The 18,846-nt window shown below is 42.1% G+C and overlaps 1 protein-coding gene across 1 annotated transcript in view; it reads right to left on the bottom strand.

The window, feature by feature from the left end:
• Nucleotides 1-284: 284 nt before the first annotated feature.
• Nucleotides 285-18,846, bottom strand: part of LOC306740826 (UPF0606 protein KIAA1549) — a gene marked incomplete at both ends in the record, with an annotated part of 33,851 nt that continues 15,289 nt past the window's right edge. Inside the window, 15 exons of the mRNA XM_079223061.1 lie at nucleotides 285-524; nucleotides 1,230-1,384; nucleotides 1,978-2,126; nucleotides 2,816-2,868; nucleotides 4,282-4,605; nucleotides 4,695-4,839; nucleotides 5,459-5,688; nucleotides 6,415-6,620; nucleotides 7,885-8,021; nucleotides 9,043-9,269; nucleotides 12,758-12,942; nucleotides 13,667-13,844; nucleotides 17,591-17,736; nucleotides 17,832-17,891; nucleotides 18,062-18,254. Coding sequence (XP_079079187.1) covers nucleotides 285-524; nucleotides 1,230-1,384; nucleotides 1,978-2,126; nucleotides 2,816-2,868; nucleotides 4,282-4,605; nucleotides 4,695-4,839; nucleotides 5,459-5,688; nucleotides 6,415-6,620; nucleotides 7,885-8,021; nucleotides 9,043-9,269; nucleotides 12,758-12,942; nucleotides 13,667-13,844; nucleotides 17,591-17,736; nucleotides 17,832-17,891; nucleotides 18,062-18,254 — 2,628 coding nt within the window. The remainder of the gene's footprint in view (nucleotides 525-1,229; nucleotides 1,385-1,977; nucleotides 2,127-2,815; nucleotides 2,869-4,281; nucleotides 4,606-4,694; nucleotides 4,840-5,458; nucleotides 5,689-6,414; nucleotides 6,621-7,884; nucleotides 8,022-9,042; nucleotides 9,270-12,757; nucleotides 12,943-13,666; nucleotides 13,845-17,590; nucleotides 17,737-17,831; nucleotides 17,892-18,061; nucleotides 18,255-18,846) is intronic.

The following is an 18,846-nucleotide window of genomic DNA, read 5'->3' on the forward strand; positions in this document are numbered from 1 at the left end:
ACTGTTCATATTGTTCTTCACTTCATAACACTGTCTCTGTTCTGACATACTGCAGTTGATCGGATTCTGTACTCTGAATAGTCGAGGAGCTGTGTCAACCATCCTGTCCTTCAGTTCTCCAGTTAGAAATCTCTGTGAACCACCTCTTCACTTCAGTTTAGCAGGATTATCTCTCTGCAGTACACCCTCGGGGACTTCCATGGGAAGTAGTTTCAGATTGGGCGAAGCAGGCAGGCAGGGTCAGTGGCGTGACTGGTAAGAGCTGCAGACTGGAGGCTGCGGCTTCAGCTGTGGTAGCTGGGCACAGCTGCTTGTTTCTGGGAGAGCCGCAGCAGCTCCTCCCGGATGGCCTTGATCAGGGAGGCAGAGGAGTGGTTTGGAGGAGACGTATCCAGGGGAGGCGGGGCTGACAGATATCCCACCCCCGGAGTGTCGAGGTGGACAGGCGGCGCAGAAGGCTCCCTGATGCCACCTCTGGGCGTCTGGAAGACAGAGGAGGACGTGTAGTCAGGACAGTCCAGGAACTGAAGGCCGGAAGGAAGGGCAGAGAGAAGGATAGGGAGGAGTGGAGGGAAACGATTGAGAAGAAAATAAAAGGAAACATTTCAAGTGACAGAACAAGAGTTTGTGAGAGAAGGGGCGATATATCAAATATAACACATACATAGACATTCATGAAAAAAACGTAGAGAGCTTAGAGAATAAGGCTGGCATTACTCAAGCAAAATAATGTTTATCTTAATACTCTATGCTTTTGTTTGTCTAGCCTTAACATGAGGTCACAAATACATAGTTACATTTTTATAAAAAAGCATGGCAATTACCTAAAACTGATGGGAACAGTTGTTTTTAGCAAATATTACTCAAACCGGATTAAATAGTGCATTTGTTGGGGACTATTTTCAGCCATGGATTGATTCACATTTGGTGCAGTGTATGTGGTATTGACTCAGTGCCCATTTTCATGGCAATTAAAGGAATGTCACCCACTGCAACAGTGCTGCTAACTGATGTGTTTTTAATAGTTTCTGAACAAACACGGAGCTGTATGGCACAAAGGAATACGCTGCTGTGTATCAGGCTTCAGATGCACAGACAATATTTGTTCTTAGGATCAGTTCTTTGTTAGTTTTTGGTCTTTTGGTGGGATTTGTTGACGGGAAAATGAACAAAAATGAACGAAAGACAAGACCTCGGTCTTTACAGAATTACATCCGTGTTTCACTCACTGCATCTTTTTCAGGCTCTGCCCTGGAGAAATTGTCGCCATGGTAGTGGTTCCAGCCAATGCCTCCGTTCTGCCCTGGAGCCGCCCTGACCCCTGCTGGGTAACCATTCATCCGACTGGACAGTCCCACCTGTGTAAGACGATGGAGCTGGGCGCCTATACACACACACACACACACACACACACACACACACACACACACACACACACACACACACACACACACACACACACACACACACACACACACACATCAGAGCTACAGCAACTGACACTCAATCCTCAGCTGTCGCTTTAATATACTTTGATGCAATCGCCGCAGTCTGAGAAGCACTCCGTCTCTGCTGTGCTGCACTCTGTAAAATGCCAGAATCCATTGCTATTAACGTAAGTCACACGATGGCAGCAGCATCAGGCTAGGTCCTTCAATAATTTAAGAGAGAGACGAGGCTCTTTCAGTTTGACAGGTTTATGGGGTGGAGGTGTGTGTCTGTATCGAGGAGCGGTGCTATGGCCTACATCCAGAAGTGATCTTAAATAAACTGTGTCTACAGACAAACAGTATCAAGACAATACATATGTTTATCAACCTTCAAGTGTTGACTAATGTTGTTATTTCATATGAAAACATATGTTGTACTTAAATGAAGATGTAAGAAGTGGAAATGAGATTCGGTCTTTGTTTACATCTGAATCCAACAGGAGTCATGAAAACAACTTTGGGGCCTGTGTGTGATTTCCTCTTGTACCTGTAGTTCCCCCCACTGGTCGGGGTCTGGCAGATGAGGGCATCTCATCAGCGTAGAGGCCCCTGCTGGAGTACAGGCTGTCAGGCTGGAGCTGCTCACACTGCCCTCCAGTTTCTCCTGGGGACAGATAGCTCGAGCCAAGGCCCTGCCTGAAACACAAAGACATGAATTTGTCATTCACTTTTAATGAAACATGTTGCAGTCTCTACAGTACACCATCAGATCAACAGTGCCTTGAAAACAAAAAAAAGGATATGTCTGTGTCCAACTCAACAAAAGCGGTTGCAGATGTAAACCAATCACCTATGCTCTGGTTAAGTTAACTAATGAGGTAAAAAAAAACTTGCTGAACTGATGTCAATCCGGCATTTAGTATGTGCAATATGATAGACCTAGTGGACAGTTCCTATTGCGTGTTTGAATGCTTGACCATACCAACAACATGGTCGCCACTTGCCCTGATTGAGTTATGTTGTACAAAACATAACTTAAAATTGGTCTCATCTCATTGGTCTCATACTCTTTACTGTTTCACAATTAATGTCCATGAGTGATGACAGCCGCTGTTGATACGTTGGTCTTGTGGGAGCCAGTTCAGAGACAACTGTTTGGACTTGATCCATTAATGCAATAAAATAAATATAACTCCTCCTTCGCTATTCATGAGGTCCAACTCACTGGGTGGCCCGAAAGGAAAACATTCCCACTGGTAAAGTGGTGGAAATCAGGACTGATCAATAAGAAATCACTTCGGTGTGGGAAGAGGTGAACATCAAAGAGGCATATTATTTATTAATTCATACATGAATACTCAATTTTCATTGCCCCCTCGACTAACCTTGGTGTCAGGCCTTGGACAGGAGAAGGGGACAAGCTCAGCTCAGTGAACCTCTGGGGAAGACAAGGAAAGAGAGTGCTTAGGAGGACGTGAGCAACAATGGTAATGACAAAGACTGAAAAGTGTATATGTTACAGCAATTAATGCAAAGACAGCTCACAGTGGATGTTCTTCTTATGAATGCAAAGCAATGCTGTGTATGCTATGTGCAGTATATTTGGGTCGTGGGTCTCTTTTTCTACACTGTTGTTTTCACCGAGCTTGGTTTTGTTGGATAACCTTTTTATGTATTCTTTATTTTTTTACAGCTGACCTTTTGCAGCATATTAAAGCACTAAACATGCAAAAGCAGAACCAGCAAATAGCTTTTTGGGCTCCACTGCTCACTATTATATTTGTCACCTGGGTGAAGACTGGTGTTGAACATTAGGAGAAAGAGTAGTGATTAATGGATGATGATGATAGCTGTGAAATGCATTTAAGTATACATTTTAACAACGCAAGGGAGAAGTTCAGTTACCATAGTGATAATTAAGCTAAAGGCAAGATAGGAAAGTGTTATTACAATAACACATCATATCATAACTGTGAAACTGCCTCATTGCTAATTTAATGTACAATAACCATAGCAGCTTCCTGTCATGTTTAAGTTTTGCTCTGCCATCTCTAAACTACTCTTAACCTTTTCTCTGCATATAATGCCCGAAGGCGATATGCTATAGATAACTACGAGATAACTTTGTCTCTTGGCAGTTGCCCCCATAACATGAAACACTAGGAGTGTGCGGCACATGCAGTATTATGGACTTCAGGTTGAATGTGTTAACAAACTGCAGCATTGCATAAAAAGGTCTTTGTATCGTGATGATTTGCCAAGTCCTCTCTTCCACAAACAGCCAAAATGTAATATTAGTACAAAAACAAATACAAACACGGAGCTTCATTCCAGCAGCCTTCAGGGCATTATGTTACTGCACCGTCTCTGAATCTAACCGACACTAACAGGAGATAATGCAGATCAAGCATATGCAGGGAATGTTCCTGTAGAGTCTTAGAGTTGTAGATAGCTGACAGGGGTTATAAGGTCGCAGCTTCATGGGGGCAACAGATGGAGGAATACTTAACTGATTAGTTTGCTAAGAGGACACGATTAAACATGAAGCTATAGGGCTCATGCTGCGAATGAGCTGGAAAAAGATTGAGAAAGGGAGGAGATAGTGAATGCAAAGGACGTGTCTCTTTCCTGTTTTGCTGTTCTGCTATTACAAGTTTTAACGGGAGCCGATCCCGCTTTAGACCATGCCCAGATTTGTGATAGAATACATTTTACAGGAATTTATATGAGCAAAGGAGAACCATTTGCTGCAAACACATAACGGGAAAGCAGCATGATGTGATGTTGACTGACTGGTTAATTCTTCTTTCAAAGCATCCCGCTGATTGAAGAGCCATGGATGGCTACTTACACTAGGGAAAGGACTAAGAGCTTGGTAAGAGGGACCCAAAGGTCTGGGCCCACGGCCTGGAGGGCTGGAGACAGGCGGGTTGATGTTGACCCCAGGGAGAGTGATCCCTGCAGTGCTGCCCTGAGAGGTGGGCGACACCAGGGCAAAGGCGTCGTCCAGCAGGGAGTGCATCTGCTGTCGCGCCTCCTCAATGGATGGCTGTGGAGGCATGTAGGGGGGTGGGGGAGGGGCATGGCCTGGAGGGGAGGAAGCGGGACCCAGGAAGACGTCATCGGTGGGGGAGGGGCTCCTGTGAGGGGATCCTGGGCCTTGGTCAGGGTCCGACTGGAATAAACACGACACATTTACAGACAGTTAGAGGATATACTGTTTTTGTAATTGTACAAATGTAATACTTCCCCTGTACTACTCACCACGTAGGCCACATTGTGGACTCCAGGACACTTTCTGTAAACAGCATCACTGTCTTCAGTGATGAGGTGGTCTTTGTCTGCCTCCATTAGGCCTCCACTCATCTGATCCTTCATTCTCTGCTTGGGAGAGCGCCTACCACGACTACTGAGAAACAAGAGAAGAAACCATGTCATCGCGCAGAAAGAAGTGTGCACCTACTTATGGAGGAGAGGCTCATGCTCATGACAGATGGAGATATAAACATTAATAGCGACCTCCTCAGCTGAGCTGTAACGTTAGCTATATCAGTGGTGCTGGGAGACCAGTAAGTATGGTTAAGCTTCCTTCTGCACATGATACGGTTGGCGGGTTTAGCTCAGAAGAAAGAAAATAGTTCCTGCATGAAACTGCTCACTACAAGGTCTGTGGATAATCTTGAGTAACCGGGTCCTACTTTCATGGAAGAGACATTGCTGTTGAGTTTTTTTAAAGTATTTTTTTGGCCCCGCAAGCTAAGTGACATGTGGTCCCATTATATTTGAGAGAAGGCCGACATCTCTACAGCCAATATCTCCAAAACTAGGCAACTCAACCCAAAACAATCTAGATTGATAAAGCATATAGTACACAAGAATAAACGTCAGAGGAAAAATATGTATTTTTGATTTTGGGGTGAACTGTCCATTTAAAACCAGGCTGGATGTAAAATGTAGTCAGCTCTACAAACCCATATATGCATATCAACTTGTTCACCACAAAACCAATCAAGTGCAATGACCCAAACCTTTTCTTGGATTCCATGAAGATGGGGGGCATCTGGGCATCCGGGTCCAGGATCTTATCGATCTGTATCTGTGCTTTCTGATAGATGCGATCCTGGTCCTTCGCATCTCCGAGGCCACTCGTCGTGTCATCCATAGTAGGGAAGTCGTAGTGGCCCTTCCTCTTGGCACGCAGACGTATCTTGTTACGATGGTGCTCGATCTCTGACTTGTGTCGCAATGCTACCTGGATCTGAGGAGACAATTACCTTTATTAGACCCCGTCCTTCAAATATGCACAGATTAGACCAACTGCAGACTTCGAGGAGGATAACATTATGTCATGCACACATGCAGTGCACACCATCAGTGACAAATCAAAAGAACTACAGCAGCATCAGATGAATAATATAATGTATATTTTAACCAGAATAGTATATATTCAAAAGGACTTGAAAAGGCTGTCATCTGCTCCTATGAGGTTGTCTGTATTAAACTGATGAAAGTAATTCAAATCTTTGATTCCTCTGTAACTCACAAGGAGCCAAATTGGGCTTGAAACATTGTAATGTGTCTTTGTGTTAAATAAGAATATTTAACACGAGCAGATGACAGTGCTGCCAGTCCTTTGAGGGATGATTCACAATGATTGTTATGCATTTCTAATGCGGCTGCACTAGTTGGATGAAAATAAGTTTCTTAAGCCAAATGCACTACTGTTTTTTTTTAAATTTTGATGTTCTTCTTGTGTTGCAAATGAGCAACAACTGCATTTCGTTGTGCATCCCTGTGCTGCACAATGACAATACATTATCCTTGAACCCTTAAATAATGTCCCAACAGTATCAATAAAAAGCCACTTGACTCAAGCATATTCGCAGATTTTCTTTCATATTTTACCAATGTTTCATACTTCAGAATTTTTTTTTTTGCAAAAAAAAAGGTTTTTTTTGCAAGCGAGGAAGTCGGAAGAGCAAACCTCTTTGTTGATTTGGTTGGTGTCAGACACTTTGCCGTTGATGGGCGGGCTGTGCAGCGGTGGGACAGGCATGGGCTGCATGGCGATAAGCTGGATTTTGTTCGGTAGTCTCCTGCTTGCATCTGTGGCACGAGACATCCGATCAACATGTTCAAAGATGGAGGCTGAGGACAGCTGCTCATTTGTACCATTCAAAGGAGGAGGACCTGAGGAAGGAAGCAAGGAAGTACAAAATAAAAACAGAGGTCATAACTCAGTCAGCTCAGTGTGGTCATTGCGAGGCTAAATGCTAATGTGGAGCACAGATGACTACTGTTAAGATCGGTATGAAAACATTTCCCTTTTTATTTTATTGACATGGCTATATCTGAAATATTGCTTGTAACAAAAGTGTGGAGTAATGTTTGCCTGAAGGTGACATAAAATGAACACTGATTTATATTTCAAAAAGCTAAACTTCATAAACAACGGCGTTGCCTTTGTTTGTGAAGTTGATTCTCTCGACACTGTGACTGACGGCTCAGCAGACAGTGATGGATGGTGAGAGCAAGCCGAGCACAAAACTACCACAGAAACAAACGGACAACACACAGACACAGCTGCTGGAGGTCAAGTCTGAGGTCGATGGAGACACAGACGAAAAGAGGACAAACTCTTACCAATTCTATTCTTGCCTGCAAACCGCAATAGAAAAGAAAAATAGGTTTATTGAGGTGAAAAAGAACAAATAAGATAGAGGTGGTTAAGAAAAAGCAGAGGGAATTGAATTGTGTCACCATGAGTGCTGTTTAAACTTTTAAAAATAAAGTGGAAACGGCATTTCTGTAGCTGATGAAAGCTTCTCTTGTGAAGTTCATTAATCAGAGAGAAGAAGGGAAGAAGCTGCTTCTGGTGAACACAGGCAGAATGACGGTACATTACAAAAATACTGAGTCTTATATACAACCTACTTCTAAACATTGTAGCAGAGCATATACAGTTCCAGGCAGAGATTTATCCATAACAAAACAGAGCCCATTCCTCTGTCGGTGAGTCAGGCGAGAGTCTGTGTGCCTGAATGCCTCTGGCTCCAGCACGTAGCCTCTGACTGGCATTGCAGGCTTGAATCTATCAACAGGCTGTCAGATAGAGTAACCTCAGCTCTTTTCCCCTCCTATTCCACGCTCCCTCCTCTCTCAGGACTTCTTTCGAAGTTCCTACTAGGTGTTTCTTTTACCACCGATCCCCTCTGTAATCTTCATGTCACTGCTTGGGTTGACGCTGCACTTTTTCTCGGCCTTTCTCTGCGTCCTCTTTTTTCACTTCTTTAAAGTCTCCCCTGCCCCCGATCTTGCCCTTGTGTCAATCAAATCATGCGAGCTGAAGTTGGTCTCTTTTTGTCCCTTTATGTCTCCCCATTCCTCTCCCCTCCCCCGTGTTAGTTCTCTCTGTGTTTGGAGGATTGATGGGAGTGTCGCCAAGGCTACTTGCCATTTAAAACATTGATGGGGACCTTACGGGTCTGCTTGCTGTCGTTGGGCGTGGCGTGGGCTCTCAGGTTCTCCTCAGTTGATTCCCGCTCGCTGGAAGGGTCACTTACCACAGAGTCACCGTCAGACGGTGAGATCCTACAGAGAACACACACACACACACACATAAATAATAGAAGTCCACGAACACACTAACATGCTGAAATGCCCCATGCATAATCGGAAATAGTGCTTTTGCAGAAAGATAAAAGCTGAGGAGACTTCTAAGAAATGCTAATCTGATTTGAAGCTTGTAGTGCCGCATGCTACAAAGTATTCCCACTGACGGAATTATTAAATTCCTGATGAATTTGTCCTGGCTGGCTATCAAGTGAGGAGAAATAACCGATATCAACCTCCCACTCAAAAACAAAGCATTATTAATGAAGACAGAAGTTAATGCATGAAGCAATAACTGCTGTGCTATTGTGTTTCATATTATGTCCATTGTATATAACCAGAGCAGTTAGCGTTCTGGGACATGTTGGTAATATTCATTTATGTTATTACAATTATCACAAGAACTGTAAATTTCAAATAAATATAGCATGTGTATATTAATTTAAACTACTTGAAATAAGGCACAAATATAATCTGCAAACAACAGAACAGAAAGGTTTATACCATAAATTAATATACTGGAAGTAATATAGACAGCCTGCCAGAGTGAACGATGACCCTAAATGTCTAGTGCATCAATAATTCATCAGAGGATCTGTCAAAAGCTTTTTGTCAGGTTGACTGGTCCCAACTGAGGTGGGTGGAAAATCAGCTCGATGGGGTAAAAAACAAAAACAAGCTGTTAAATGTCTAAATAAATATCTTAGTAACTTCATAACGTAGAGTATAAAAAATAAAAGAATAAAACATTTCTGTGATTAAAACAAGTGTTTTGATGAGGTGGTGGGGGGAAAAAGAGAATAATAGAGTAAAACAGCACACACAAATGGACTGGTGATGCTAATTGTTTTACTAATTGTTGTGTATGACAGCATGATCCAGACAGACAAAACCTAACGTAATTTAATGTTCTCATTTCGTCATATTCATTTTCACTCACTATTAACTGTTTTTGGAGTCTAAGTCTCTCCTCCTGCCCTGTACCACGCGAAGCACTGACCTTTCTCGTCTTCGACTGCTGCGGGACGCCTTGGTGGAGGTTTTGGACATGGGTGTAGGGATCTCCCCGTTCTCAGATGGACTGAGGCCGCCTTTAAGGGACAAGTGGAGGGGGCCGGGTCCAGGCCCCTGCGGGACTGGCTCCTGGATCACCATGACATCATCCTTACTGTGCTGGCCAAGGTGCAGCTTGGCAAAGTCAAATCCTTTCACACTGGGAGCCTGCAACTGAGGACAGACGCAGAGGAGAAGGAATATTCAGTTTTAGGACATAGGAAATGGAAATAAAGTCGGAAAGCCATATAGCAGAAACTACATAGGAAAGAGATCTTAACAATACTGTTAATCTATACTTAATGACAGAAACATGTTTAGTAATGTAGTATTCATCATATTTAAATGGAATCATTCAATATGACACTTTTGGCAGCGTGACATTAAGTCCATTCAATCCATCCATCCAATTTCAAAAATAAATTATAGGTCGCATAGGTCAAATCAAAATATACAGCTTGAATTATCACCCAGCCCTACTTCCATGAGACATAATTAGACTGAATGACTGATGAATGGATGTCCAGGAGGGAGACTCAGACAGGCATTAATTAATAAAAAGAAAGAATATGAAAAAGAGGGACAGGGAGCGATGTGGGGAAACACTGAGCCGCTTGCTTTCCTTTGAGGCGATGGGGGATGGAGGCTGAAGATGGAAGCAGTGAGACTATTTGAGTCTGAAGCCCTCTGGACTTTCCAACAGCATAAAACAGAGTAAACAGAGGATGTCAGATCTCAGTATGTGTGCTTGCCATTTGTGAAACTCTGGTCTTCTGCCCCAACATGCAGAGAAGCGTGACATGACACGCTGCTGGTAATTCTACGTACTTTATTGATGCAAAACGCCTGGCTTAAAGAGGCTTTTTGGTATTAAACTGCTAAGCTAGTGTGATTCTTGCCAGTATGAAACTGCTAATCCTGAAAGAGAGAGCGAGAGAGAATACGTTTGTGTGTGTTGCTCTCTGCGGCATATAAACAGGCCACTCTTTGAAAGGGTTAACACAAGACTGAATGAGAAAAAACACCCATCGACTCACTAACTAATACTCAGCCTGGTCTGATGGTAAATTGGGGAATCACTCACAACAAACAGTTGATACATGTAAACCCATGACTATTAATCTACAATTTCACAACACAGTGATCTGGTATTCTCATCAGAATCTATAGACTATAAAGACACCATTACCAAATCCACAGCGAAATCCACTGTAATGTGTAATACTGGATTTTCCGTGGTCTGGACATAATAACTGGGTAAAGCAGGATGCTAATATCTACTAGCGCAGCAAGACTATCTATGACTACTGAACAATATACCTCGTCCTTGGTTCTCCTCCCTTTAGGTAACACTTTCATTTTGTCTTCCTTCTTCGGCTCTCCCGTTTTCATTATCATTGATTTGCTCTCTTGTCTTTTTTGTTCTTCTCGTTTAACTCCTTTCTTTTTAAATTTCTCTTTTTCCTCATCTTTGTCTTCATCTTCTTCCTCCGCTTCCTCCTCCTCCACTTCTTCCTCTTCTTCCTCCTCCTCCTCCTCCTCCTCCTCCTCCTCTTCTTCCTCCTCACTGCTGATTGTCCGTTTACTCTTGGGAAGAGCTACTGGTGTCTAAGCAGAAGCAATGGTGGATAGCATAAATATTTCTAGTGATGCTATTTACTATGACTGACATCCAAAATGTAAAACCAAGACCATGAACTATTGATTACTGTGTTGTTCTTCATATAACTATGCAAGATTGAAACAACTACAAACACACATAAACTAGGTCCCTTCTACATCTTCTAGAAACCAACAGACACTGCTATGTACCTTCCCTCTTTTAATCTCCTCCTCCTCCTCCTCCTCTTCTTCATACTCCCCTTCTTCTTCCTCATACTCCCCCTCTTCCTCATCACTAAAATCTATTTCCTTTTCCGTAGGAGGGAGAGTCTGCTGAAGAGAGGTCCGTGATTCTCTGAAGGAGGTAGTAGACTGAGAGAGGGTGAATGGTGTTGAGTGACAGATGATTGTGTTAAGCAGAGCGGGGAGGCTAAGTGATAGTTACTTCAGCACGCTAGATCCGTTGCATTCACCCAATCTGGAGAGTTAAGTTCACAGCTCAACTCAGTAAAAAAAATTTAAGTGGAGGGAAAAAAAAGCCAGACACACACAGAACGATCAGTCGGGAAGCTGAAATATACAATAACAAACCTCCACGACAAGCCAGCTGTAACTCTCCATACAAAAAAAAAATCTATTTTAGTCGACGACATCTGATTTAGTGATGAAAGAGTCAGTTGGACTTGACTGTAAAGCGGCAGCTGAGACTGAGATCCAGTTACTGCTGTGCCTCAGAGAGTACAAAGCTCTCTGGTATTGCTGGTGGTCACTGCAGGGCAGCGGAGTTGCCACACACCTGTGCATTAGTCCTTCATGTCTCCTTCACATTAATGTAACTATCAAAAATACAAGACACTTTTAAACTGTACCACGAATTAGGAACTCAAAACACTGACAGTTTGGCTTTTAAAGCTTTGGGCTTCTTTCGGCATTGGCATTGCTTTCAAATATCACAATAAATGACATGTTGGATGCACACAAGAATGTTATTCAGTGTCACATAACCCTCTCTTGTTTTTTGATTCTCTGGTTAACTTGACCCCGTTTCCGACTATATTGCCCGTCATTTTATTGTTTGTATCAAAACATTTTATTCATGAAGACGTTCTATATGCGCGACCTCAAAGAGCAGAGAGAATATTTTGTGTCAATCAACTTCAGGGCAAAAGGGACGTACTTTAAGTACGAGAGAGGCAATATTTTGACAGGAAACAGCCTCTGAGCAGCCAAATGGCATTATTTCTATTTCAAGTGAAGGCAGAAAGGAAGAAGTTTTTCAATTGTCACAACTGAAAATAAAAATGGGACTAGAGGGAACTGAAGGACGGGGTTGTTGGCGCTTTAAGTGAAAGAGTATGTAAGAAAACATCAAAAAAGATTTGAATAAAATAAAAGAGCAGCCAAGGTCCATTAAATGCACCAGCAGCATCATGACGTCTATTCCAGCTCATGTCCTCTAATAAGTCTTTCTCATAAAAGATTTACTAATCCTATCTAAAAGAAGAAATTATGAGGTCCAGATTCCGCACAGTCCTACAGCACATTCATGACAATGACTGATACACCTAATTAATTTGAAGTTCATTTGAATTTAAAAGTGGTTCTTTCTGGCTTCCCACATCGACTGCCTTGAACCTTTCTATGCAGAACACAGTAATGTTTGGAAAGCTGGTTGTGTCCATTAACAGAACTCAACCTAATAGTGTGTTAAAAAATATGTGTTTATCAACCACCTGTACGGCAATGTTTCTCTAAGTAAATAAGTAATGTACATTAATCTTATATATTTAAATAAAAAACCTTTACAGAAGTACGCTCGCCCAGAACCAGTATGACCAGGGCATCACTACAACCCAATGTAACACCGCTAATACATACATCAGCTGTTTATATGCAGCCAGTAAACTTCATGGGTGACTGTTGTGCTAATTACTGTCAACTTAAATATTTCTAATATGTCATGAAAAGAATTAATTGCAGATCTGAAAAGACTTTAAAACCACAAACACAACCAAGCCAGACGTGAAGCCAGACACTGCGCAGCACTGATCCGACTCTACCTTCTGTCTCTGCTGGATGGAGGTCATGGCGTCGGGCTGGAACTCCAGCTTGTCTGTTCGACACAGTTTCCAGTACAGGATGGAAATGATGACGATGACAACGATGAGGGGAATCACAACCCCGATGACGATCCACATGTTGGTGTTCTCGGCGTCAGAGGGCGATGACGTCATCTTCTCTACAGCTGTGGACAAAGTGATGGAGTGAGTAACGGAGAGGCTTTAGTTTTAAGTTCGGCCTTCAGACACAAATATGCACCATAAGGACTAATTTCATGTGTGTATGTGGTTCAATATTTCAAGCTTATCCCTGTGTTGCCTTGAAGCCCGCACACAAACACCCTGAGAATGCGAAGCTGAACATGCAGAATGGTTGGCTTTTCTCTGTGCTGTAATCTTTAATGCAGACCTTCATTAGCTATAATTAACACTCATTGCATCCCCTGGGAAGGTAGTGTAAGAGAACACAGTCAGCACAGAGACAGAACTCCCTTGAGGGACTTTCTTTAGGCACTCATCCCTTGTTTAGATTCTTAATGAGGAAGACAGGCTTGTGGTACAGTGTGTACAAAGGGCGGTAATTAGCTCAAATGTTACTATAAACATACAAAGGAACACATGGAGCCAGCAGCTAGATTGTTTTCTTTTTTTATTACTTATTAGGAGCTTGTGAACAATCCAGTCCTTTCTCTTTCCATCCCTCCATTCCAACATCTATTCAGCTTAACTCAGTTTGGTGCAACTAGATGCTACAAAGTGTCTTTGCCAAGTGCAATTCACATAAATACATCTGCAGTGCAGGGATTGTTTTGCAAATACAGTTTGTCCATGTTGAAGATCATCTTGTTAATCACGACATCACTCTGCTTCCCTTGAATGTCAGTTATCTAATATGCAAGTGGTACTCACGCTGTGCCAAAATGCCCTGGACACGATATCCCAAGACGATGGCAGCCCTTTGAACGTCCAGGCTGTTGAGTAGGTTGGCTGCTTGAGTTGCAGGCGTCCTCTGACCACTAGGACTCTCCACAAAATACACTATCTCCAAGGGATGGTCGGCACCCACCAGCCGGCTCGCACTTACAACCTGGGAGGAGGGAGAAAAAAGCACACTGTGTCATTCATACAACGATTGTTTTCGACTGAAGATGTAAAAATACATGTTAAACACATGTATTACATTGTAAAATAAATACCCAATACCCAATAAGATGCAAGGCCAACCTTTGTCAACAGAGCAACTTTAATCCATCTCTGAATACTGTTCTCCAAGTCCTGAGCTGTTTGTCATTTTTGTTGCTGTTTTTACCATGTAAAGTGTCTTTGAGTACCTTTTAAAACGCTTAAAAAATCAAATGTATCATTATAATTGATTATTATTATCATTAGCATTGAGTTACTGGAGTACAAATATTTTGTGAAATCTGACAATTGATGAGTAAAAACTCTTCAGTTTATTAATTTAAGTGTTTCGGGGGCATTAGTATGTTGGATTCATGAGGAAACATTCCTCTCTTTTTTTACATTGTCTTGTATGTGGAAAGGATACAAAAGCCCCATATGCTTGCTGGCTCTCTTACACAGAGCAATCACCAAGCCGACAAGATGGTTGCTGGTAGAGTCCACGACTCTTTTACAGTACATAACATTTCATTTAGCTGAAGCTTTTATCCAAAACGACTTACATTTTTGCTCTAGACACAGCAACAGGGAACAATTAGGAGTGTCTTGCTCAAGGACACATCGTCCTAGACTAGCAGAGCCAGGGCTTGAACCTCTGATTGAAAGACAGGCATGCTAACCACTGAGCCACAGACGCCCCATTTAAACAGTTGGAAGACATCGTATCTCATTTTCCAAGCATGTCCAGATAGAGGAACAAGTCTGAAGGTCAGCCAATAAACCTCATTACTTATTCACATTGCTCAGGAACACAAGCTTGAAATCCTCTTTGTTTGTGTTTTTTTTTAGCAATTACGCTGTTGAGGGTCAACTCGAAAAAGTGGTTCCAAAAATGAACAAAGGATTCATGGAAGATGAGGCACTGCACTCTTAACATAAAAAATGGAAATTCTGATGAAGGCCCTAACGAGCGAGGTGTCACCAATTTAATAAAAAAGATGACTTTTTAATGCAGAGTGTGGTGCTTCATTTTCTATGGCATCCTGTGACGTTAATCACTTTTGGAATTTTTGTGACTGCAGAAACCGAAATTCAGGCACCAACTATTTTGCTACCTTATCTGCCGTATTGAAACGTGGATAAGCCCCAGATAAAACATCCAAGTGAAACTACATTTTTGAAGATTATTTTTAAATCTGTCACACATTTGGACATAGAAGTGCTAATTCATTAATATAATTATTATTCTACTATATCCACTGCTGTTAATATTAGTAGTTATTAGTCATCATGCCTACTACTCGCATTATATGAATAATTTCTGGCATATGCATTGAATGTGTTTGAACTGTTATGTTGTTTATTCTGTATACATGACCTCCGCTGTTGCTCTCCTGAAGGTTTCTTCCCCTTTTCTCCCCATTGAAGGGTTATTTTTGGGGGAGTTTTTGTTTTTTCGATGTGGGGTCCCAGAGGATGTCGTATGTGTACAGATTGTATAGCCCTCTGAGGCAAATATTTCAGATTTTGGGCTATAAAAAATGAATTGAATTGAAATTGAATTGAATTTACATGTACTTTAAGTCTTCAAGCACAGAAATAACATGTTAAATATTGTAATTATATTAGAGGTATTTGTATGTATTGTAGACCCCTTTAACTTAACTTGCCAGTGTAGCTGTAATTACAATTGCTGCAAGGCATTTTACATGAGGTGTTTCCATTACTTTGTCTATTGTCACACACACACACACACACACACACACACACACACACACACACACACACACACACACACACACACACACACACACACACACACACATACACAGAAATAGCACACTCATGATATATACCGGCTTGCGTTCTGTAGCCCCATTAGAGTATTCATTGTTTAAATATTTTTCCTCGTTGTCTAATATGTCTGTGTGTGTGCGCTGTGTGTGCGCTGTGTGTGCGGGCTCCCTCCGGGTGCCCTGAGGCGCAGCACAGTCTGCTGTCTGCATTACTGGAAAGAGTAAAGCGCAGGTCATGCCTGGGCTGACACAGAAAAACGGCGGGGCAGGCTCTCTCGTCCAGGGTCTAATCCAGTCCATGCATGGTTATTAGAGTGGAAAGACGGCAGGGTGAGTGTGTGTTATTGCACGACCTCAATTCAACCTCCTCTTTTATCTGTCTAGGCAGACTCATAACAAATTCTCAAAGGTGACAACACTCATTGCTTCTGTCAAATTCTGTCTATGGCATCTGTTTGAGATAGTGCCTGATGTGTGGCTGTGTGTGTGTGTGTGTGTGTGTGTGTGTGTGTATGTGGTTGTGTGTGTGGTTGTATGTGCAAGAGAGCAAGATAAAGGATTCTTCTGAAGTTTAGACGCTCAGTCTGAGTCACCTCACTCTCATTATATTCAACAGACACTCAAAGAGGAGTGTCTTTGAAATGCGAAAAAAGGCAACAAAGAAAACAAACACGCAAGGCTTCGATGTATAACTTATTCATATTTGAAAGAGAGAAGGGATGCCAAAGTCTAAAATGAAAGACCTTATCTTGGCACGGAGACAGAGGCAAGTTTCACCACTGAAATGGTCATCTGTTTTCCTAAATTGCTCCGTGGGTTGGTTGAGACAACAATGGAGGCAGAAAGGTCAGAAAGAGTGAGGCTGCTGTTCAGCCAAAAATGATACGTATCGCTCTGACAGCCCTGCTGTTTAAAGACCACCATACAGTATGTGCTCAGACTTTATAAGGTCAGTTCAAAATAACCATCTTTCGTCTTCCATAACAAGTCCTCTGATTTCTAAAGCTTTTCTGTATCTCCACCTCCGTAATGTTGAACCTCTCAACAACAGAGGCGCACTCTTAATCATCACAACTGAAGGATGCAGACAGAGAAAGAGAAACAATTAATAATTGATCCGCTCTTAGCAGTTCTGTGGCTCACAGGAGACATCAAGTAGCAGGACTGGAGAAATGAGGAAGAGGAAAAAGAACAAGGACTCATGAGGTTGTGGTCTTTGAGTGGCTTGCCCCTGGGCTGAATGGGATGCTGTTGCCATGGAGACAGAGCACCATCCTGTCCCCTCAGAGATGAGCAGGTGCGGGGCAAACCCACAAAAGCAAGTGCCTGATTAGTAAAGCAGTAGGGCTTTCAGTGGTTACAAACACTACAGCGCTCACATAATGAGCTCTCAGTACTCAAGACAAGGTAGTTGGAGAGAGCTTTCCTCAGGGAATCGTGAAATAAAAAGCTCAAGGAAGGAAGCTTTTTCAAGATTTAGTAAGTAATCCTTTAACAAACTTCCTGTTTGAAAGAGTTTTGAAAGGTTTGTTGGGTAATAAACAAGACATTAAACTCGTATTTATTTTGTATACTTTCCAGAGGAAGGACACTATCATCATCATAACAGTCTAATGTTGAGTTTTTAAATTTTGATTTATGATAAAAAAGTAAAAGAAGTCTGCCTGTAACTTGATTTCGGCAACTAATTTATATTTAGTTGTATTTCATACACGTGAAGTTATTTACCCTGGTTGCCTTCCTCCGTCCCACCAAAAAAAAACACCTGACATGAAATTACTCCACACTACTTGTTTCTGATTTCTAGAGAGGCTTTATACATTTTGCACTGTATGTATTACCTTCTTCAAAGGCTATGCAGCTGTAAATAACCACTGAATACATTATTGAATAAATGTATAGATAGATTCAATACCTGAACACTGCTGTTGCCTATAAGGGTAGCTCTCCTAACACGTCTGATTAGTCCTGTTGCCTCCCCGAGCAACATGGCCACCCGGCGCTCCATGTTGGCTTGGAAGGTCCTCTCACCCACTTTCTGGTCCAGCACACCCAGGATCACTGTGTACGCAGACAAGAGGAAACATCAGCACAAAAGGTCTTAACTTTAAGAAGCTGTAGCAGCTTTTCACCACGCCATGAACTGAAACTGGTACCTGTTCTAACCCAGGAGGAGCGAAGCAACTGGCTGGTGTTCAATTCTGGATAATGGAAAGCTGGTAGAAAAAGTAAAAAAAATAGGTTTAGGCAGAGTAAGGTTTTACCCAAGTTAAGTGTTGTCAGAATCACAAAACAATCAGAAAGCACCAGCTATGACAGTAAAGGTGACATACGAGAAAATGGAAATAGTTCAAATAAAGAGAGACAACTCTGTTGTGTTACTCACGCTCAGCAATCTGCAGTACAGGGAAGCCCATGTAATAGCTGAATTCCACCATTGTGAGCTTCATCAGAGCATTGCTGACCTCTGACCCCACCAGATAACCCCTTGAACCGTGCACTGTGAAGGTCAAGTCCACTGGTTGTCTCACCAGCCTTTGTTCCTGATATTTAGGAGCGGCCACGGTGATGTTTACAATCTAAAAAACAATTAGACAGACATGTACTGTTCAGTGGCCAGACGATTATGCAACAGAATGTACGAAAAAAATTCAAATCTGATGTTGATGTTGTTTCTGGAGAAGCTTGTTTTGCCTCTGTAAGAGTTAAGTTAAGTTCTCAATCGGAAAACCACTGGTTTCAGTGATTGGAAAGTAGAACACAAAATTGAGCATTGTGGCTCAGGGCACAGTATGCTAGTTGTCCATAAAACGTTTCTACGCTGCAAAAAAAGGCTTGATTTAATACTTAACGATAATACAGGCATCAGTGTAATAGGATTACAGAAAACTCTATCGAAACCAACTAACCACAGAGCCAAATAAGCTCTTTATTAACAAACAGTAAGCTTCTTTAATACTCAAGTACGAGGATCCAAGGATCCATTCTGGCGTCTTGTTTATCAGTGATGGTAAAATGGACAATGAGGTGGGAAGGATGATTTGTGTGGCCAGTCAGAGTAAGGAAAAAGCTGAGTTGTAATGCGCCTATGGTCATAACATCAGTGCAGTGACCTGAAAGATTGTGGATATAGCTGGCAAAAATTAGCTTGTAGTAGAATCTCTCTTTTGT

Source organism: Taurulus bubalis (genome assembly GCF_910589615.1).
Source record: "Taurulus bubalis genome assembly, chromosome: 9".
Taxonomy (NCBI): domain Eukaryota; kingdom Metazoa; phylum Chordata; class Actinopteri; order Perciformes; family Cottidae; genus Taurulus; species Taurulus bubalis.